The sequence below is a fragment of the Cervus canadensis genome, chromosome 2 (assembly GCF_019320065.1).
Source record: "Cervus canadensis isolate Bull #8, Minnesota chromosome 2, ASM1932006v1, whole genome shotgun sequence".
Classification (NCBI taxonomy): domain Eukaryota; kingdom Metazoa; phylum Chordata; class Mammalia; order Artiodactyla; family Cervidae; genus Cervus; species Cervus canadensis.
Window position 1 is genome coordinate 17,812,983 of NC_057387.1, and position 22,238 is coordinate 17,835,220.

General features: G+C 49.0%; 1 protein-coding gene across 4 annotated transcripts; it reads right to left on the reverse strand.

The window, feature by feature from the left end:
• Positions 1-1,367: 1,367 nt before the first annotated feature.
• Positions 1,368-15,565, reverse strand: SV2A (synaptic vesicle glycoprotein 2A). Of its 4 annotated transcripts, none has more exons than XM_043457159.1 (13): positions 15,411-15,565; positions 10,810-11,776; positions 9,111-9,291; positions 8,173-8,324; positions 7,925-8,058; positions 7,264-7,353; positions 6,921-7,031; positions 6,663-6,751; positions 5,832-5,996; positions 5,484-5,617; positions 4,422-4,628; positions 3,670-3,829; positions 1,368-3,256 (listed from the first exon to the last, which is right to left on the reverse strand). In XM_043457159.1, exons 2-13 carry the CDS (start codon positions 11,429-11,431, stop codon positions 3,073-3,075), a joined length of 2,229 nt encoding a protein of 742 aa, XP_043313094.1. In that variant the 5' UTR covers positions 11,432-11,776; positions 15,411-15,565; the 3' UTR covers positions 1,368-3,072. The 4 variants fall into 4 exon arrangements, with proteins under 4 accessions (XP_043313094.1, XP_043313100.1, XP_043313107.1 ...); XM_043457165.1 differs by lacking the exon at positions 15,411-15,565 and adding an exon at positions 14,357-14,492; XM_043457172.1 differs by lacking the exons at positions 9,111-9,291; positions 15,411-15,565 and having other exon boundaries at positions 10,810-10,947.
• Between the last annotated feature and the right edge of the window lie 6,673 nt (positions 15,566-22,238).

Genomic DNA, 22,238 nt, shown 5'->3' on the forward strand with positions numbered 1-22,238 from the left:
AGCAGCCAACATCCCACTGATTCTATTCAGCTATTATAGATAACTCATATAAGTAGAATCGTGCATATTTATCTTTCTGTGACTGGCTTATTTCACTTAACATAACGTCCTCATGGTTTATCACAGCGGAATTTCCTTTTTTTAAGGCTGGCAAGTATTCCATTGTATGTATATATTAATTTTTTTTCATCCAGGCATTTGTCAATGAACATTCAGGTTGTTTCTACGTCTTCGCTAATTGTGATAATGCTGCAATGAACATGAGAGTGCTAAAACTTCTCCAGGATCCTGATTTCAGTTCTTTTGGGTAAATACCCAGAAGTGGGATTGCTGGATCATATGGTAGTTCTATTTTTAATTTTGAGAAACTTCCATATTTTCCAGAGTGGTTGCACCATTTTGTATTCCCACCAACAGTGTGCAGGGGTTCCACTATCTCCCCATCTTCATCAATACTTTATATAATATATATATATATTATTTGGAGGCTTCTCTGTTGGCTCAGAGGGTAAAGCATCTGCCTGCAATCCTGGAGACCCAGGTTCAATCCCTGGGTTGGGAAGATCCCCTGGTGAAGGAAATGGCAACCCACTCCAGTACTCTTACCTGGAAAATTCCATGGACGGAGAAGCCTGGTGGGCTACAGTCCATGGGGTCTCAAAGAGTCAGACACGACTGAGCGACTTCACTCACTATATATATATATATATACACACACACACACACACACACACACACGTATATATAAAATAGCTATCCTGACAGGTATGAGGTGGTATCTCATTAAGGTTTTGATTGCACTTCCCTGATGATTAGTGACATTGAGCATTTTTTATATACATATATACCTACTGGCCACCTGATGTGAAAAGCCGACTCACTGGAAAAGACCCTGATGCTGGGAAAGATGGAGGGCGGGAGAAGAGGGAGAGAGGGTTGGATGGCATCGACTCAATGGATATGAGTTTGAGCAAACTGGGCAATAATGAAGGATGGGAAGCCTGGGTGCTGCACTGCGTGGGGTTGCAAAGAAGTCGGACACAACTGAACAATACCTATTGGTCATTTTATGTGTTTGGAAAAATGGCTACTCAAGTCTTTAGCCCATTTTTTAATCAGGTTATTAGTTGTTTTGCTATTAAGTTGTAGGACATTACCCCAAGTTTTCAAATCTAGGAAACTGTGGGGGCCCTCCATCTATAAAAGTGGAAAGGTCAGCATAGAGGCCAACGCAGGAAGTAAATGTGATGCATCGTGTTACTCTGGCCTTCAGTCTGGAGAAAGGAGTTTTCCCAGCTCACCATCTTCTGCCTCAGGAGGCAGAATAAAGGTGGATGTAGGTAGAGGCGAAGAAGCAGACTTAGCCATTTTAGGTTTTAAGGATTTGTTTCCTTTTTATTTTTCATCAGTATTTTTCATTTAATTTTTTTTACATTAACAGAGTTGGATTTAGGGTTCCCCAGGAGAGTAAGGGAGATGGATGGGTCCCTCCAGGGAGGTGCAGGGCAGAGGGCTGCGTCCAGCAAATGAAGGGTGAAGAGAGAGGGCACACACTCATACACTGGGCACTGGAGAAGGCAGTTCTTTGAGCACAGACATCAGAGTTAAACAGTCACCACCTGGTTCACTTTTACAAAATGGGAGTGACCAAAGGGTGGGGGCACCAGACGCAGCATGAGGAGGCTGAATTTGGATTTTCTTTTTTTGTTTTCACTTTTTTTCTTTTAACTTTTTAACATTTACAAACAGCTAAAAACTACAACACATCACAGCTACAGTGTGGGGGGTGGAGGACGGGGGCACCAAAGAAAGCAGCCACACGGGGTGGGGGCAGGGGGCAGGGGCAGCTTAACCTACAGGCGCTATCCTGTGGGGAGGGTGAGATGGGGAAACTGAGGCTTCTGGTCCCTGCATTAGGGGTCCCTGGCTTACTGCTGAAACTCTTCCCACTTTGCAGGAGTTGCTGGGAAAGCCCGGTTCCTGCCCCTCCCCAGCTCCTTGTGCTTTTTGATCTGCTGGTTTGACCACATACTGGTTTCTTTCCCTCCCCTGCTCCTCTGCCTCTGCGGGGACAGTCTGGAGGTGGGAGGGCAGCTGTGCTGTTCCTGTCTGTGCTATGTAGTGGGGAGAGCCTCTCACACCAGAGGAGGCCTGTGCTTCTTGAGAGAGGGGGAGGAGATGAACCTTGTCAGGTGCCCTTGGCTTTCGCTAGACTATGAGACTCTTCTCCCAGCCTGCCGAAGCTCCTCCCACCCAGGCCAGGCTCAGAAACAAGGTTAGGGGAGGTACTGTGGGAGGCAGGTACTTGTGTGTGTGTCCACTGAAATTACCCTTGGCTTGTATTTTAGGACAGTATAATGACACCCCCACCCCACAGCACACGCGCACACACACACACAAGTGTACACAAGCATTCACACACACACAGTCCTGCTGAGCTGCCTCAGAACTTAATATATAAATAAATAAGAATCAGAAAGCTAATTTCATAAAATTCAGGCTTCTTGTAGCCCAAATTGAGGGGGAACTGGAGGCCAGGGGGCTGAGGTTTATTGCTACTTCCCCAGCATCCAACAGGAGGCATGAGAGGGCACTCTAGGCCCTTCCAACTCTAAGAAGTTCTTTTGGTCCATGGTCTACATCAGGCCCTAGCCCCCGGCATAACCACCTGCTTGTGGTTTCACCAGAGCCCAGGCAGAGGGAATAAGAGGGAAGGCAGGAAGCCTGTTCTAAAGCCCCAGGAGCTGGGAAGAGCAAGGGCCTCTCACTAACACTGGGGGAGAAGGGTGGGGCCAAGCCTTCTCTTGTGCAAAGTCAGGGGTGGTAAGAGGTGGGAAATAGAGCTGCACCCCAAATCTGGGATGGAGGAGCCTTCCCTGTAGTCCCTGCCCATGGGGTCTCACACATGCACACACATACATACACACACACACTCACGCATACATGGCTAAGACACTAAACAGGAAGCGGGGAACGAGGGCTCTGGCAGCCAGGATGGCAGGGCAGGGAACGGGAAGAGGGAATTGTTGGTCTCACAGTGTGCCTGCCACCCGCAAAGCTCCAGAGATTCCCTCACTGCAGCACCTGCCCCCGGGTCTCGGGCAGCTTCAGGGCCAGAGAACTCCCGAGGGCAAGGGCAGCTGAGGCAAAGAGGATGGGGGCAGCCTTGGTGATTCCCACAAAGGACGTGAAGATGCTGATCCCCAGCACAGCTGCCAGCTTACACAGGGCATTCAGGAAGCCGAAGGCTGTGGTCCTGCTCAGGAGTCCCCCAGCGCAGCACACGGGATGGACGGGCCGGGGAGGGAGCCAAAGGGAGAGGCATGGGAGGATTTGTGGGGGAAGGGTGGGCAGTGTCCAAGAGGGAGAGGAAGGATGGAGCAATTAGAAAGGAGGGGTGCACACCAGGGAATACAGATAAATTGGGAGGCAAGGGGGAAGGGACACCAAAAAATTAGGTTAATAGTTAAGACTTCAAGGAGTGAATATAAAAGCTACCAGCTTTGGAAAAAAAAAAAAGCTACCAGCTTTTAGAAGCGAAACTCAAGGGGAATATGTACCCTTTTACCCTTAAAGATGCTTTTCCCCATCAGCCCCTTCCTCACCCCATTTCTGTCCTGCCCTCTGAGCCCTAAACCTGCTGCCCTGCCCCCACCACACGCCTGTTACCTCTTGTCCGAGGGGTAGAGTTCAACAGTCAACACGTCCAGCGCGTTCCAGGATGCGATGCTGACCCCCCCGAAAAGGCAGAGCAGAGCAATCATGGCAGACTCACTGTTCCCGAAAGACAGGAAGAAGCAGGAGACACAGGACATCACGCTGGAGCCAGCTGGAGCCAGGGAGGAAGAATGCAGCATGAGCGTGGCCACGGTGAAAGCCACCTACAGCCCACTCTGTCCCTTCGACCAGGATGAGACTCTTTGCCAGGGTACCCAAAAGGAAGGCTACTTCCTTATCTCCAACCTCACTTACATTGTCTTTTTTTTAACAGTATCACTACCAACCATTCCTCGGTGCAAGCTATGCACCACACAATTGGATGGTTTACACACATTACTAATAATTCAGCCTCCTAAGAGGTACTGTCATCACTGCCATGTTGCAGATGAGACAGCTGGGTTCGCAGAGGTGAGTAACTTAGCTAAGAAGGCAGTAGAGCTGAGATTCAGAACCCATGACCCCAAAGCCTGTACCCTAGACTTGCTATTCTGCCCACCTCCTATCCCCAGAGGAGCTTCCTCACCAGACCCCGCCTGGTCATGCAGCCCCCACCTCCCCCCACTCCCTCCAAGCAGAAGACGTGAGACCCTTCTCTGGCTAAGCTTTCCACAGACTAAGGTGAGAAGCCTGGTGACGGCCATGCCCTCCCCCCAGCTTCCTGGCCAGTTGTGACACACCACCACCCAGCCTCTCGCCCTTACCAAGCATTCGGAGCCTGCCAATCTTGTCCATGAGCAGAGCGGACACAATGTTCCCAGGAAGCACAGCCAGCGTCCCCAAGAAGCTGACAAAATACACCATGTAGGCGCCTTCACCCGTCCCCGTCACGTCCAGGGGGCAGCCCTCCTTGTTGTGCAGGAATGTGCTATTCACCAGACGGCTGTTCACAAACTTGTACTCAAACAGGTCTGGGGGCGAAGGCAAGACGGGCAGACAGTCATGGCACGTGTGAGAGGGGGGCTGCTAGTGCTCATGCCCAGGGCTGTGCCTCTGAGGGGTTTAGCAGGCGGGGCTCTCAGAATCAGTCAGGACACTATGGCAAAATATCAGATGACATCACCATAGGAGCTAGGATCCTTTTATGTCACAAAATGACCAGAAATGAAACAATGCACTTGGCTGTTTCCATATTTTCTCCTTAATGATGTCTACTGCTTTCTTGTTCATTCTTTTTGTCTGCTCTAGCTAATTACAAGTAGTAGCAGAGTCATAAGTTTAGGATGAATTACTGAGCAAAATATTAAAAAGCCTTAGAAGTCCTATCCATTATTTTTTCCTGCAAGATAGGAAAACTCATTCAGCACTCCATTTAGAGGTGGGAAACCTCAGTCTAGCTCACAAAACCAGCACTTCCTGTGCATATAGTTTGAGAATCCCTGTTAAAGCAAAGGATTAAGGCCCTGACTCCCTTTTCTCCACCAAATATCCCTTTTATTGTTTTTTCTTTCTTTTCCAAGGCTGCTCTTTTGAATGATTTTGCCCTCTTCAAAAGTGCATTAATATCACAATATTGAGTTGTTTCAATTCTAGCCAAAAGCAAACTTGATGTTTTCATCAGATGTTCTACTTATTACAGAAAAATGATCAATTACCATTAGATTTTTGTAATTGCTGGTAGTAACTAACAGGCCCCCCTATCACCTCCAAGGCTCTGAAGAGCTCAGCTTGAGAACTCTGAGTTAGGGAATGAAGAAGGTTCCCTTTCTCCAGCTCAGGGTCCACCCAATCCTTTGGTCTGTCAGCCTCTAGCCATCCCACCTTACCAGTGTTATAGAACACGGTGTTGATGAATGTGCAGTTGCGGAAAAATGTGTTGCTGGATGTGACATCCTCGAAGTAACACTCCTCAAATAGGGAGTCCTCAAAGGACACTGACTTCAGACGTAGCCCAATGAACCTGTAAAGCCAGGATGATGAAAGCCACCTTCCCTTCATTCTTATACCCTCCTCCAACACTCATGAAGTAACAGTGATGTAAGACAGGAAGCTGCAGGATTGAGAAGAACCACAGGTCTTTGCCCCCAAACACCTTGTCTCTGAACCCCCAGGCTCACAAAAAAGGCAAAGGGTAGGAGGGATGGAAGGGGTGAAGCCCAAAGATCCCCACATACTTGTCATTGAAGTACTGTCCCCCTCGGTGGATCTGATTCTCCAAGGTGAAGTTAAAAGTCACATGTTCCACGCGTTCCCCAGGAAACACTTTGGTGCGGGCTGCATAGTCCACCGCTTGGAGATGGCGGATCATGTCGGGAAACCAGACAGTCAGGCCATAGTAGCTGAAGCGTCAAGGGCAATGGAATCAGGGCTCATGGATTAGAACCACACAGTCCAGAAGGAGAAAGAAACAGAGGAGTCAGCCCATGTTAGGACCGTGCTCATCTCCCCAACCTCATCTCTCACCTCATCTCATCTTTCACCAACTGCTGTGGTTCTGGGGAACTTCATGTTTTTCTAACCTTCCCGCCTATTCTTACCTCCCAGGCATTTGCTCTACCTTCTGTTTAAATAAAACAGTCTTCCCCATCCCACCCTCAGCCTAACTCCTATTCATCCCTCAGGACTTACATCCCCTCTCCAGCCTACCAGCGATCTGGGCCGGGAAGCCCGTTCGCCTGTTCCCAGTGCACATCCCCCACCGTGGCACTCCTCATTACAGCTAGTTTGTCTGGCTCCTAGACCAAAATGTAATCTCCGTGAGGACTGAGACCACATCTATTCCATCCCAGCAGAGTACGTGGCACAGAATAGAAACTTAATACTGTTCTGCCTGTAAGTTTGTTGGATTAAGGAGTGAGGTAGATGAGCCGGGTGGAGTATCAGAGGGGATCCAAACAGCACCTTCCCTCATCATTCATCCCCTTCATTTCCATTTTCTCCACCTCTCTCCCAACCCACAGACCATCACATCCAGCACTTCCGACCCACCCCACCCAGCTCCTCACCTGAATGACATGGTGAACCACACACCCATCATCATCAGAGTGATGCGGCGGTATTCTGGGCCAAAACAAGAGAGAAAATTCCCCCAGACCTAGGTGGAATAGGACAAAGTCATACAGCGGCTGCCAGCCAGTAGTTCTAGCACCTCCAGATCCTCATTTTTCTGCCCTACCACCTCCCTCCAGTTCACCCATCACCCCCACACCCAGGCTCCAGCCCTGCCTTCCTCTCCATCTCTCCACCATCCCCTCCCCCATTACCTGCCCTCCCAGGCTCAAGGCCCGGACCCCCCAGCGCTGGTACCAGGTCCCTGTGTCTGACTGGATTTCAATCAACTCATCCTCCTGATGAATTGTCTTAATGTGGGTTACCTGGGGTCAAAAGAAGGAGTGAGCAGTCACTTAGTCTGTACTTTCCAGCCCTTCCAAGTACCCCAGTTTCTCCTGCGGTAGCAAAGTGGGAGATGGGAGGGAGACATGATACCCTAAGAGATCCCACTGAGATCTCAGTGTGGCCTAGGAAGGTGGATGTGAGTGAGGGGAGGAGTCCAGGGAGGGGCCAGGTGTGGGCACTCGGAGGACTGAGGGGAGGACTGTGGCTTACCGAGAAGACTCGCTCAGGATGCCCCTTGGCGCGCATGTTGGTGTCATGGACCTGCTTCAGTACCATCCAGGCCTCATCATGCTTCCCATTCTAGAGCCACAGAAACAATCCCCATATCCGGGTCAGCCCCTTCCTGACCCAGGGCTACAGATCCCTCTCCCACAACCTGACCTAGGGACACATCCACCAACCACTCCGAAAGAGCCCAAGGGGGAGCACAGCAAGAGATAACCAGGCTTGGGCAAGAGTCGGGGATCCCCTGGCACAATGGAAAGAGAAACTGAAAAGGGGGAAATGAAGATGCTGGGCAAGTATGTAGTCAGAGCAGGAGGAGCATCCTCACCCTGCTGGGTCAGGATAAAGTGGAGGGGCGATGAGTGGGCTGGAGGATCCTCTTTTGAACCATAACGTCAGGGCCAGGATCAGGACCCCTGCCTGCAAAACCCTAAGCCACCCGTGGTGAAGCAGGTCCTCTGGTTTTAACACCCACGGAACTCCCCTGGAAACATATTCTAAGACAAAGGAAGTGAAATCAAGGCCCCCCAGACCTTGGACCCTGAGAAAGGAAGGCTGCCACGTGGACCAGACCCAGCCCATGGTGGGTGTTTGAACGCAGGAGCCCCTGCTGCCCTTCCCCCAGCCCAGCCCCAGCCCCAATCACCTCCAGGAAGAAACGGGGGCTTTCAGGCTGTGTGGTCAGAGCCCCAATGGCAAACACAGAAGGGAAAGCGCAGACGAGGACAAAGACCCTCCAGCTGTGGAACTGGTAAGCAGACCCCATCTGAAAGCTCCATCCTGGCAAGGACAGAGTCACAGTGTCAGCAGAGAGGCTAAAGGCTGTAGGGTCCTACCATAGGGAGCACAGGAGAGGAGAGAGAGTCTGGGGTGCATCTTCTGGGGGCTGCTCACCATAGTGGGGGATGATGGCCCAGGCCATAGCAGCTGCGTACACTCCACCAATCATCCAAAACATGCAGAGCCAGCTCAAATGCTCCCCACGTTTCTCCTGTGCCAGAAACTCCGAGAAATAGGAGAAGACGATGGGGATGGACCCTCCAATCCTGGAGGGCATTGCAAGAATTTCAGCATTAGAAAATGGCCATATTCCTGATCCCATACCCCACTGCTCTGGATCCCCAAGTCCCTTTCATCTTCTGAACCTTTTAAAGAGAAACTACTCCTCACACCATGCCCTATAAGCTCCCTCACCACCAGCCATCAGGCACCCATCCTTGGGACCCTGGGAAACAGGCAGGCAGTTCTCAGGGAATGGTAACGAACAAACATTGAATCTTGAAGATGACTACAGAGTTGGAAGGGAGAGCTGATACTCACAGGAAAGAGGGAAAATCCCCAAAGGAAGAACAAGAGGATTCTGAGGAAGCAAGCCAGAAGAGAGCTGGGAGACAATGCAGAGGGTACATGCAGGTGGCAGAGGAAGTGTAGAAGTTGGGTGGCTCAAGACTTCAGAGTTCTGGCAGGTATGGGTATGAACAAGGTTTGTTGTTGAATGCAGGAAATATTTATACTCTGGGAAGGGGATAACCACAGATACCCAGGGGTGAAGTTGAGCCCCACTGGGTCTCTTGAGGGAACCAGACTCAGAATAGAACTAAAAGGTAGGGTGGCAGACTCAGGAGTGAACCAGATATGGAATGGCAATCTGGACAGACAGTAGACAGGTCCTGGACAGGGAGAAACTGGCCTGAAGGGAGGGGAGTTCATTCATTCAGCTCACACATATTTGAGGTATAGCTGGTGTGCCTGGCAGTATGCAGGGCCCTAGAGGTATAACAGCAACCAAGGCGCAGCCCTGCCTTCCAGGGGCTCATGAGGGGAACACTCACCCGACCCCAGAAAGGAGACGGCAGAAAAGGAAAGTGCCATAACCCTGGACGAAAGATGAGAAAAAGGCGAAGACACTGTTGACTGAGAGTGAGATGAGCAGACACTGTCTCCGACCCAGCCGATCAGCCAGCCCTCCCCAGAGGAAGGCTCCCACCATCATGCCCAGGTAGACAATGAGGCCTGAAGGAGAAGAACAGAGGCAGGAGGGGTATGAGCAGACACACCAAGGTTCTCCCACTCGCCAGACATTTAAATGAGCTGAAACTACAGCAGCATGGACAGAGGATCTGAAGGACTTGTAGGAGCTAAGTCTACCCAGAGATGAGATCAAGTGAGAGAGGATGCATTACGTGAGCAAAGATGGAAGGTCATCTCTGCAGCCTGGAGGTTCAAAGGCAGAGATGCAGACAGGGGACAACCCTAGAATTCTCCTTTCTTTCCCTCTCATTCCTTCTTGCTCGCTCACACTCTCTTGCTGCCTCACAGACACACACACACACACACATGCATACACAATACCCCCATCTCTAGCTTGCCTGGAATGAGAAGTGGATCTGCCTAGATTCCCAGACCCTCCCAGGATCCCCTCTAGCCTCTCTGACTTGATGCCCTCCAAGCTGCAGGAGGTGTCTCTCATGTTCCTTGGGAAAGAGGCTCCGTTCCTTCAATCCTCCCAGGAAATCACACACACACAAAAGTGAAAGTGAAAATCACTCAGTTGTGTCCAACTCTTTGCGACCCCATGGACTGTAGCCCACAGGCTCTTCTGTCCCTGAAATTCTCCAGGAAAGAACACTGGAGTGGGTTGCCATTTCCTTCTCCAGGGTAACTTCCCGACCCAGGGATCAAACCCCAGTCTCCTGCATTACAGGCAGATTCTTTACAGAGCCACCACGGAAGCCCACATATAAATCCATTTTTTATTCCTTCCAGTTCCAATACTTCTGGTCCCAAAACTCCCCTGTTCCTTTCTTCCTTCATAAAATCAGAGTTGGAATTGGTCTTAAAAGTTATCTACTCCAAACTCTGCATTTTACCCAGGCCCAAGCCCAGCCCGAGGGAGAAGGAAACTGGCCAAGATCTCGTGGCAACTTGGTGACAGAGCAAGACCTGATCCCTTCTGAGGGATTCCCTTTTAGGGAATTTCCTCCCTTGGGATCTCCATCAGGAAGGGCCATTAAAGATCACTCGCTGGCCCCTGAACATTCCCAATGCTAACCAAGAACAAGTGTGACCAGCTTCTCTGGCTGGATTCTCCCCAGCCCCCCACCACCCCAAACTGACTCTCCTCATTTAAATCAGGGAGTTTGGATACTGCCTTCTTGTACCCCCCAAAAGGGGAAGGAATCAGGATAACAAGAGGAAAGACTTGGAAGAAACACTAAATGGGGGTCCATCCCACCACAGCCGTCTCCTACAGAACTAAGCAGACCACCCCCCAACTACAGGCCCCAGCCCCAGCCCAGCTGCCTTTTCTCTTGCACAAGCAACCTCACCATGACCCAACCTCCAGAGGAGGGTGTCAGGGTCGGGGGAGGGGAGGCGGAGAGCAGGTCAGAGGAACTCTGAGCCCTCCCGGGTACATCTTGGGACCAGAGTCCCCAGGAATGCAGTGGTGAGGACAGGAGCAGTTCTCAGGTACAGAGAACTGTTTTGCAGAGTTTGGGGCGGGATGCGCCGGAGCGCAGCGTGCCTTACCCAGCATGCCTTTGTTGGAGTCAGACAGGCACATGTCTTTCTCAGCACTGGGCAGCACGAACCCCACCACAAAGACCTCGACGCCGTCGGCCATCAGCGCCAGACCAAGCACGAAGTACAGTGTCCACTGGAAGCGGCCGTGGCCGCACTCCCGCAGTATGGCTTCATACTGCTGGGCTAGCTCTTCCCGTTCTTTCCGCCGCTGTGCTTCTCCCCGCCCTCCCGGAGGACCCTCCCCATCACCCAAGCCCCCCCTCACTCCAGCCAGGGGCGCCCCATCTGCCATCCGCTCGCCTTTGCCCCCAGACTCTGCCCGGGGGATGCCCTGATATTCCCCCTCGTAGATCTCATCATCCTCATCGTGGCCCTCCGTGGCATCGCTAGATGCGCCGCCTTCCTCCTCATCCTGGGCCCCTTCCCCGCGGTAATAGCCATCAGCAGGGGCAGGGAAGTCATCATCATCGTCCTCCTCCTCAAAACGAGAGTAGGATCTCCGGGAATATTCGTCCTGGACTCTGTCCAGGCCCTTCACCACCTTCTTGGCTGCATGCTTCTTGACTTCCTTGGCAATGTCTTTGGCCCCACGGATGAAAGCTGCCCGGTCTCTGAAGCCCTCTTCCATGATGGGGCTTTGGGACTACCTCACTGAATCTCCCCCGCCTTCCTTATTTTGATTCTGCGCAAAGGCTCGTGGAGTCAGAAAGACCACTTTCCGGAGTTACTTAGATAAAGTGTGTTTGAGTAACTCTGGGCACAGAATAGAATATAGGATCTGGCCAGTGAGTGTCTAGGAGGGGAAGGGAGGGAAGAGCTTTGGCCCACACCCAGTTCAGTTGGGTGCATTGGGAAGGAAGAGGGGGACCGGGGGGACCGGGAGGGGAGGGGGAGCCAGGTTGGGGAGGCTAAGCTGGGGAGCCAGGATAACTCAGAAAAAGCTGCCACTTCTCTTCCAGGAGCCTCTGGAGATCTAGAAAAAGATAAGAGGGAGAAAAAAGGAGGTTGTGAGGTTTAAAACACTGAAGAAGGCCAATATAGAGCTCCTGCCGACCCAGAGCCCCACCTGGGCCTTGTGTTACAGAGATGGCCTGCTGGCCTCAAGCCCACCTCAGGAAAAAAGGATGACTGTCTGGGCCTGCTATGGGCCATTCAGCATACGTCCCTTACTTTGACCTTGGAGACTAGACCCATGGGATTTGCTCCAAAGTCACGATCACCTACCCGAGCCCATCTCCTGATCCCTGGCCCCACTTCAAGATCAGACCTTTGCTTTACCACCGTCTGCCAAGGATAAAAGAGGAAATAGAGAAACCAAAAGTCCCTTCTCTAGTCTGGTCTGGGTTTCTTACTGGGAGCAGAGCTTGGGGGGAACCTATAGAAGGACAACTGAATCCTTCAATCTGTTGCCTTCAGACCACTGATGGCATCTGAAGATGGGACTTTCATGGTCCTTCCTCAGGTTCCATGTTTGTAGGCTTCATAAGGTGGAATCTTCTCCCAACATAGCTCAGTGGGTGAAAGCTCAGCTTCCAGAGTCAGACAGACTTAGATTTGACTTCCTGCTTCAAAAGCTTACTAAGTGACCATGAGCATGTCTCTGATCCTCAAAGCATTAGTTCCCTCTCATTTAAGAGGGGGAAGTAAGGATTAAATAACATAATAAGTATAAGCTCTTTACCATAGTGCCTGGCACATAACAACTGATGAATAAATATTAGTTATTACTCTTCATGGTGATAGTGATGTGGTAAGATGACCTCCACTCCCTCACAAGACATTAGAACAAAAGCCACCTGTGGATGCTCTTTAGGGTGAATGGCAGAAAGGGATACTGGCAAGGAGAGCTGGTTCAGTGCAAAGCGCATGACAATCAGATGACATAAATTGAAATTCCAGCTCTGCCATTTACTAACTGATCTTGAGCAGGTTCCTGAACACCTCTAAGCCTCAGAGTCCTTATATTTAAACTGGGGATAATAATCTCTATTTCTCCAAGTTGATGTGATAATTTAATCTCACAACAGACCTTCTATTAGTTTCTTTCCTTCCTATTAGATTGAAAACTGTGAAAGAAGCAGCAAGGGCAAAGCAGGGGGGGTCACATTTGGATGCTGTTGTAACCTCCCAATACAGAGTCCCAAGACCCCTCTGTCTGTTTTCAAGCAAATGCCAGCAGCTGGACCCATATTGTCTGCTCCAGACAAACAGTGTAAGACTCGCAAAAAGGGAGACCTGGAATCTGAGATCATGCGGAAAAAGGGCAGACCAAAATCTAAAAAAGAGGTAATGACTGGCTTGCCACCTTCCTTCAGGATGTCATACATGGACCCCCTTTCACTGGCGGGGGTAGGGTTGGAAAATCAAACACATACATTTCCAACATGGGCGTCTAAGGTCTATAGTTGTACCTCCTTCCTCCATGGCCTCCCTTTCTAATCCCCCTTAATCCTTTCTGCTCCTCCTCCAGGAGTCAAGGAAAAGAGAGTCCATAAATACCGCATTGCGTAGGAGCTGATATAGAATGAAGGGGGCTTGGACCTCCCCTCCCCCACAAAAGACATCCTCCAGAGGCAAGCATGGGAGAAGCTCCTCTTCCTTCATAGAAGCAGAGGAAGCAGGACTAGATTCTGATCAGAGAGCATTCCCCTAAAAATATCCTGCTTCATTCTGTTCCCACCCATCCAGGGCCTTCATTAAATGTCACACATACACTTACACACACACGCACACACACACACAGTGGCCCAGGCAGAAAGGGTAAGTAATGCTATGTAGTTCAGAAAGAAGCACTGGCAAAGCAGAGCCCTACCCCCTCAGGTCAGATGTGAGCAGTGGACCACGATACCCAGAACCAGTGACCCCTATGTCACCTCCTTTCCTTGTGGTTCAAGGCCCAAACCATCCCCCATTAAAGAGAGGGAACAGTGGGATCCCCTTTCTGCATGCAATTTGCTTGCCTCACCTTTCCTTCCCAATTAGGATCTCCACCCAAACCCTGACGCAGGCAGATGGACCCAGCAGGAGCCATGCCCTGCGTTTGTTTACACTCTTCACCCCTGAGAGGAACGGGAAGGGTACAGAAGGGCCCCAGAGCCACAGCAGGATGTGATGGCTCAACAGCCAGCTCCCCCAGGGCCAACAAACCCAGGAGGTCAGGAGGGAGAGAAGGAACACAAATTCTTCAAGCCGGTGAGGAAGTGGTGCTATTTTTAGCCCCCAAAGCAGCACAGGGTGGCTAAGCTTGTGGGAGGGAGACAGACTCAGAGAGGTAGAGGTTAAAGGAGACAAGATTCAGGGTTACAGGGCCCTTTAAGGTCGGCTGTCTTCACCTGATGGGAAAACATGCCCGGGAGATTTTCTTCAGAGGATGGGGGGAGGCGGAAGACTCTGAGCAAAGGCTTCCTCTCAGGATAACTCAGCCCAGGATTGGTTGTGGGGTGGGGAAGTCCAGAACCCCTCACCTCCATCAAAGCCCCTGACTTTAGAAGCCACCTGGATTTCCCAACCCACCCTAGCCCAGGTGACAAGGTCGTTAGAAACAATCACTTACCAAAACATCCATGGATGTGGGGGAGAGAGGTGCTGGAGCACCCTCCCTATCACTGCTGGGTAATTGAGCCTCGATCCCCACCCCAGGACAGCCAAGGCTGCACCACCCCTGCCTTCATGCTACCCTACGGTTTGGAAGATGGAGTCTCCACACTTCTGACGGGAAAAGATCAAGGTGTCAGCCGAGAACGTCCAAGGAGGAATTCGGAGAGGCAGGAACCAGAATGCAAGGGGAGACCTTCACGCGTACAGGCATAGAGACCGCCCCTGCCAGCATCCGCGGCGACCCTCCCCATCCTGCCCTACTCTGGTATAAGAGCGGAGCCCCTAGAACTAACTGAACCCATTCTCCCAGCGCCTCCCCTCACCCTAGATTCTGCTGCTGGACTAGTGCCCATCAGCACTCAACACCCCTTCCCCCCGCCCCGGAGCGACTGCCTGCCTCCAGCCCCACCCCCAACCGTGCCCCCAAGCCTGGTTGTTCACCACCTCTATCTACCCAACACTTCCGTTCACCATTCCCTTCCTTCCCTCCTTCATCTGCCCTTCCTCCACCAACCCCCCCACACACCCCCCACAAACCCAACCGCCCCCCCCCCACCCCGCAACCCAAGTCCAGGCGCACAGACTGAGGCAGCGTACATTCTCCCGCCCCAGCCAAGGTCATCTATCACGCGGTGCGGGGGGAGGCGGGGAAGATGAGTTGGGAATTGGAGTTTGAGGGAACCCTATTCCACCTTACAAGCCCCCACCCCCGTTAAAATCTGAGGAGAGTAGTATGGACTTGGTTAAGGTAGAGAAAAACACCCCTCCTCCATACATATGTATAAATATATATATATATGTACATATACATATATATATTTCCTTCTCTGATCAGCACAGCAACCGCCATAAATGTCCATTCAAACCACCAGCAATCCCCTCACCCCTGATGAGGGACGGTCACCCTCCCCACAAGCAAAGCATCGGAGGATAAAATGGCTGCAAGGCAAGGCGAGGCTGCTTCTGCCCCGGGGCGGGGTGGAGCTGAGAAACTGAGAGAGGGGTCTCACCTGGGCTGAGTCCCCCAGATACGGGAGTCCGGGTGAGGGCGGGGGTCCCGGCAGCGGGGCAGGCGGCAGCGGCGTCTGCTCTGGGCACCGGGGGAAGCAGCAATGCAGACCTGCCCCCCCACAGGCTCCGGCCCCGCCTCCGCCCTCCCCCCGCCCTCCCCCGCCCCCCGCACAGTGAGCTTCGGGAGAGACCATTGTTGGGGGGTGGGGGGTGGAGGAAAAAAGAGGATGGGGAGGGACTCGGGGCTCCGGGGAGAGGTGGTGAGGGAGCTGGGGGGGCTGTCACAGGGGCCGCTGGAGATGACACCAGCCCCTCCTAGTTAAAGACTAAAGGATCTAAGGAAAGTAATACTGATGTCAGGAAGGCGAGTGGGAAGACAGAAAGGGAGATGGTGAACGAGGCAGCCCCTTCCTCAGCGCCTCAGTCCCAGAATGGGAAGACCCACGAATTTTAGGGACTCGCTCTGCCTTCAAATCGCGCCCCTTTCCCTTCCTCACTGTTCCCAGCCAAACTCCCAAATCTGGACTGCTCCCACTCCAAGTTTACCTGGCTGTCTCAGGAAGCAAGAATAACAACATGTGGTTTTTATCCTGAACTGCAGGAGAAGGAAACTCCTGGATCCTTGTTATCTCTTTCCAGAGATAGTCCAGACTATTTATTTCCAATCAGACCTCCTTGTCCTCCGTTCTGCTGGTGACAGCAGAGGTTGGAGAAGATGCAGGGGTTTTAGGGGCATGACCAATTGGGCATCTCCCCTTCCAATTATTTGCTTCTTATTGTTGTTGTTTAGTCCGTAAGTCATATCTACTCTTTATCACCTCCATAGACTAACTGGCCAAGCTCCTCTGTCCATGGGGTTTCCCAGGCAAGACTGGAGTGGGTTGCCATTTCCTTTTCCAGAAGATCTTCCTGACCCCAGGGATCTCCTGCATCTCCTTCATTGGCAGGTGGATTCTTTACCACTGAGCCACCAGGGAAGCCCTAGGTATTTGTTACAATGACTGAAAAAAAAAAACAAAAAACTCCCACAGTACTCTTCCCCACTTTCTCTTAACACACACACACACACACACACACACACTTCTGCTTCCAGGGCAAGAATGAGGTGAACTGGTTTTAATTCTTTCCTTTATCTTTCCTTTGCCTCTGTATCAGTAACCTGGGCTTAGAGATCCAACACATACCACTTGGTGAACATATTTGCTTCAGAGATGAGGGAAGCAGGGTGCTTTGGAGATGCTCATACTGAATGTGGGTCTACCTATTCAAGGTAAGGCCTGGGGTTATTTGGACAGAGCACTGACCAGGGTTCTCACTTCCAATAAGCTGTGGGCCCTTGGTCAAGTTTTCTGTCTCTCTGAACCCCAGTTTTCTCATCTGGAAAATGAGGGGCTTAGAGTAGATGCTGCATTGGACCTCTTTTATATTTAATAATGTGTGATTCTTTTCTGTTAAGCACAGAGGTTTCAAAATGTTGGGATACGTTACATGAAGAGGGCTGGCAGGCTGTGTGTCCCCAACCTCACAGGTGGCATTGAATTTACCACTGACAAAGATGTGGGTCTCTGGAGTTTCACAAAGCTACATCTTGGAAATACTGTTCTGTGCCAACAAGGTTTACAATTTACTAAAACATAAAGTCATAATACATAAGCGTTAATTTACAACAAGAAATTTAACTGTCACTCACACTGAAGGAAAACGCATGTCTGCATGTCCAGCACATTCTCTCCCTTTAAACCAAGTCAACAATAATGTCAACATATAAATGCACACTGATATAACCAAAGAGGAGGAGTTGTATCTTTAATGGCATCTGGCCATCCCCAGCAAGAAGTCGTGCCAATGGGTTCAGAAAACTCTTCTTGGCTACGATTCTCCACCCCCATCTCTACGCTGTGGGCAGTCTTGCCAATGCTCCTGGACTACTCTAACTCTGCTGGTTAAAGCACTCTTTCCAGGATGGCTCTTGGAAAGGCTGTGCCGACATGGGACTGAGGGACTCTCCCTTTACTAGCATTCACTGCTGACTTCTCTTCAGGTTGACATATTCTTCATTTAAATATATAAATATTTTCAATTAGGTCATAGCCAAATTCTGCTGGCAGGGAGCCATGTCTTCTCTTTAAGGTAACTGCATACTCTCTACTTATCCATTACTTATCCATTTCTAAAATAGAAATCTTGTACTCTTAGAGGGAAAGGGTGGATATATTTTTCAAGTTCTAAGGAAAGACTTTATCATTTCTCCCTAGAACCAAGGACCCATGCACCTCACCAGCTACTCCTTCATGGGCCCCTTTTCTGGGTCCATTAACATTAAGTTTCCTAGGGGCTCAGTCCAGGGCCTTTCTCTGCTTCCACCTACTCTCTTTGTGATCACCTCAAGTAGATCCTTGACCTTAATGCTGTCTGTATGATATTAATTCCCACATTTTTATCTCCAAAGGTCCAGACCTTTCCACCAAGCCCAAACTCAAAATCATCATCTGTCAGTTCAACATCTCTCAATTCAACCATATGAATATCTAACAAGCATCTCAAAACTTAACATATCCTTAAACTTCTGAATGAGTTCTTTCCCATCTCTTCACCAAGGTGCCAAAAACCTTACAGTTATCCTTGTTTCCTTTCTTTCCCTTATCCCTATATCAGCAAGTCTTGTTGGCCCTACCTTTAAAATATATTCTGTGTCAACCACATCTCCACCCCTGCCCCCTAGTCTAAGCCACCATCATCTCTTACCTCAATACTGCAACAGCCTAACTGGCTCCCCTACTTCCAATCTTGCTTACTTAAAACCCATTATTCTCAGCAGTCAGAGTGATCCTTTAAAAACAAGTCAAATCTGATCCAACAAATACTCTCCCAAGAGAAATGAGTGCATATGTCCTACAAAAAAGATAGTACAAGATTTTCCACAGCAGCTCTATCTGTAATAGTCAAAAACTTCAAATGTCTGTCAGCCAAAGAATGGTAAAACTTGGATAAACCAATTGTGGCATATTCATATAGCAAACGAGTGCATGCTCAGTCACTTCAATCATGTCCCACTCTTTGTGACCCCATGGACTGTAGCCCGCCAGGCGTCTCTCTCCATGGGATTCTCCAGGTGAAAGTACTGAAGGGGGTTGCCATCAGGAAATCTTCCCAGGGATCAAACCCATGTCTCCTGCATTGTAGGTGGATTCTTTACTGCTGAACCAGTGGGGAAGACCCATACAGGAAATACTACTTTAAAAGACTGAACTACTGTATTTGTTGTTCAGTCGCTGAGTCGTGTCTGACTCTTTGCGACCCCATGGGTATATAGCTGCATAAAGTAGTATACAGCTACATAAAAAGATCTCACAAGCACTCTCACTACTAAGCACAGAAGCCAGACTCAACCCCCCCCCCAAAAATAGAGTACACACTATATGATTCCATTTACATAAAGTTCAAGAAAAAGCAACTTAAACAGTGAAAAAAAAATAGTGGTCACATGGTGGGAATGTGCTACATTGTAATCTAAATGGCAGTGGAAAAGGTACATGTATATGTAAAAATACTTAAGAAATACTTAACAGAAATACTTAAATAATTTGTTTTGTTTGTTTATGGATCTGTGTAACTCAGACAGTAAAGAATCTGCCTGCAATGCAAGAGACCTGAAGTTTGATCCCTGGGTGGGGAAGATGCTCTGGAGAAGGGAATGGCAACCCACTCCAGTATTCTTGCTGGAGAATTAAATGGGCAGAGGAGTCTGGTGGGTTATAGTCTGTGGGGTTGCAGAGAGTCAGACACGACTGAGCGACTAACACTACTACTGCTAAGTATTTCTTAAGTAAAAATATTGAAGATTTTTGTGTGTGTCTTTCTTTTTTAATGTTTATCTCTGATTTATTTATTTAGCTGTGCCGAGTCTTATTTGCGGCATGCGGGATCTTAGATCTTCGTTGCAGCATGCGGGATCTTTAGTTGTGGCATGTGAACTTTTAGTTGCGGCATGTGGGATCTAGTTCCTGACCTGGGATTGAACCTCGGGCCCTCTGCACTGGGAGTGCAGAGTCTAAGCTACAGGACTACCAGGGAAGTCTTTTAGTCTAGACTTGTTCCTACCCCTCAGACCACTCTTCTCCACAAATGGCCTATGTTGGGTGTGGGAAATAAGACTATGGAGCAGGAGGTGATAAATGGGTGTATAGTAATGATGGCTGACATTGTTAGAGGAATTACCTGACTTGGGCACTTTTCTGACCACTTTACAACAATTAACTCACCCCTATTAACCTACGAAATGATCACCATTTACAGATGACATTGAGGCACTGATTAGTTAAGTAGTAACTTGATTAATCACACAACTCAGAAATGGCAAAACTAGGATTTGAACAAAGGCAGTATAGATGCAGAGTTCTTTGTATCCATCTTAGGTGTATAGTTCCATGTGTTTTAACAAATGTATATTTCCCTGTAAGCATCCTTCTGATCAAGATAAAGAACATTGCCCCTAAATGTTCCCTTGGGCCATTCTGAAGTTAATTTCCCTATCCTTGGCAACCACTGATCTCCTTTCTGTCACCATAGACTTGTCTGTTCTAGAGCTTCATATATGTAGGTTCACACAGTATATAGGTCTCTGGCTTGATAGCTCTGGGTTTCAGAGCTTTCCAAGGTTTTTAATCACGACCTTATACTACTTTCTTGTGTAACTTCTTTCACCACTTACCCATCAAATTGGCTCTTCTTCAGGACTTCCCTGGTGGTCCAGTGGTTAAGACTCTGCACTGCCACCGCAGGGGCCATGAATTTATCCTTGGTTGGGAACTAAAGATCCTGCATGCCAAGCACATAGCATGCCAAAAAAATATTTTTTAATATTGACTACTCCTCAACACCAGGCACCCACCTCCACTTCACACACATGAGATTGTCAGGATGGGGAGCATAAAGAGGGATATAAGAGGGTCAATAACAGCCTCTCTAAGATACCATAAAGTTCCAGTGAGAGATGCTAACAAGTGAAGCATCAAAATTCCTATCCCCAAGGAACTTTTAATCCAATTAGAGAGGGGATAGCTTATATAGAAAGCCAATAAGTCACAAGGCAAAACATTCATTCAACAAGTATTTATTCAGTAAATACAATCGTATAATGTGACTAAGCAATTGGCTACGAAGTTCAGTTCAGTTCAGTTCAGTCGCTCAGTCGTGTCCAATGCTTTGCGACCCCCTGAACCACAGCACACCAGGCCTCCCTGTCCATCACCAACTCCCGGAGTCTACCCAAACCCGTGTCCATCAAGTTGGTGATGCCATCCAACCATCTCATCCTCTGTTGTCCCCTCCTCCTCCTCCCTTCAATCTTTCCCAGCATCAGGGTCTTTTCAAATGAGTCAGCTCTTCGCATCAGGTGGCCAAAGTATTGGAGTTTCAGCTTCAACATCAGTCCTTCCAATGAACACCCAAGACTGATCTCCTTTAGGATGGACTGGTTCAATCTATTTGCAGTCCAAGGGACTCTCAAGAGTCTTCTCCAACACCATAGTTCAAAAGTATCAATTCTTCGGCATTCAGCTTTCTTTATAGTCCAACTCTCACATCCATACATGACCACTGGAAAAACCATAGCCTTGACTAGACCGACCTTTGTTGACAAAGTAATGTCTCTGCTTTTTAATATGCTGTCTAGATTGGTCATAACTTTCCTTCCAAGGAGTATCTTTTCATTTCATGGCTGCAATCACCATCTGCAGTGATTTTGGAGCCCAGAAAAAATAAAGTCAACCCACTGTTCCCCCATCTATTTGCCATGAAATGATGGGACCAGATGCCATGATCTTAGTTTTCTGAATGTTGAGCTTTAAGCCAACTTTTTCACTCTCCTCTTTCACTTTCATCAAGAGGCTCTTTAGTTCTTCTTCACTTTCTGCCATAAGGGTGATGTCATTTGGGTATCTGAGGTTATTGATATTTCTCCCGGCAATCTTGATTCCAGCTTGTGCTTCTTCCAGCCCAGCATTTCTCATGATGTACTCTGCATATAAGTTAAATAAGCAGGGTGACAATATACAGCCTTGACGTACTCCTTTTCCTATTTGGAACCAGTCTGTTCTTCCATGTCCAGTTCTAATTGTTGCTTCTTGACCTGCATACAGACAGATCTTATTTCATTTACTACATCTACCACTTCTTAGCATGTGATCTTGGTCAAGGAACTTAATGTCAGCTTCCCCATCTTAAAATTGGTGTAAAAGCAAAATCTAAAAATCGTAAAAGTAAAATCTATCTAAGGCATTGTTTTAAGGATTAATTGAGATAGTGCATATAAAACAGTTCAGTACCTGGCATGTAGTAAGAGTTCAGTAAATGTTAGCTATTATTATTCTTACAGTTGGAACTTCCCTAGTGGCTCAGTCAGTAAAGAATTTGCCTGCAATGATGGAGACTAGGGTTCAATCCCTGGATCAGGAAGATCCCCTGGAGAAGGAAATGGTAACCCACTTCAGTATTCCTGCTTGGGGAATCCCATGGAAATCCCATGGCAGGCTACAGTCCATGGGAACACAGGAGTTGGACATGAATTAACAACTAAACCACCACCACCATTTTTACAATTATTATATATATTAGGCAGCTTTCAACACTCTCAGGGGACACAGATTAATAGAATGAAAATGATTAAGAATTCTTAAGGGATTCAGTTTAGTGCAGAGATAGTTAGATTGGGATCCATGAATCTTCTGGAATTTTTGCTTCAGGATATTGGGTAAATATGCATGCATGCATTTTTTTCTTGGGTAGGGTCCAGAGTTTTTGTCATATTCTCAAAGGACTGTCCCATG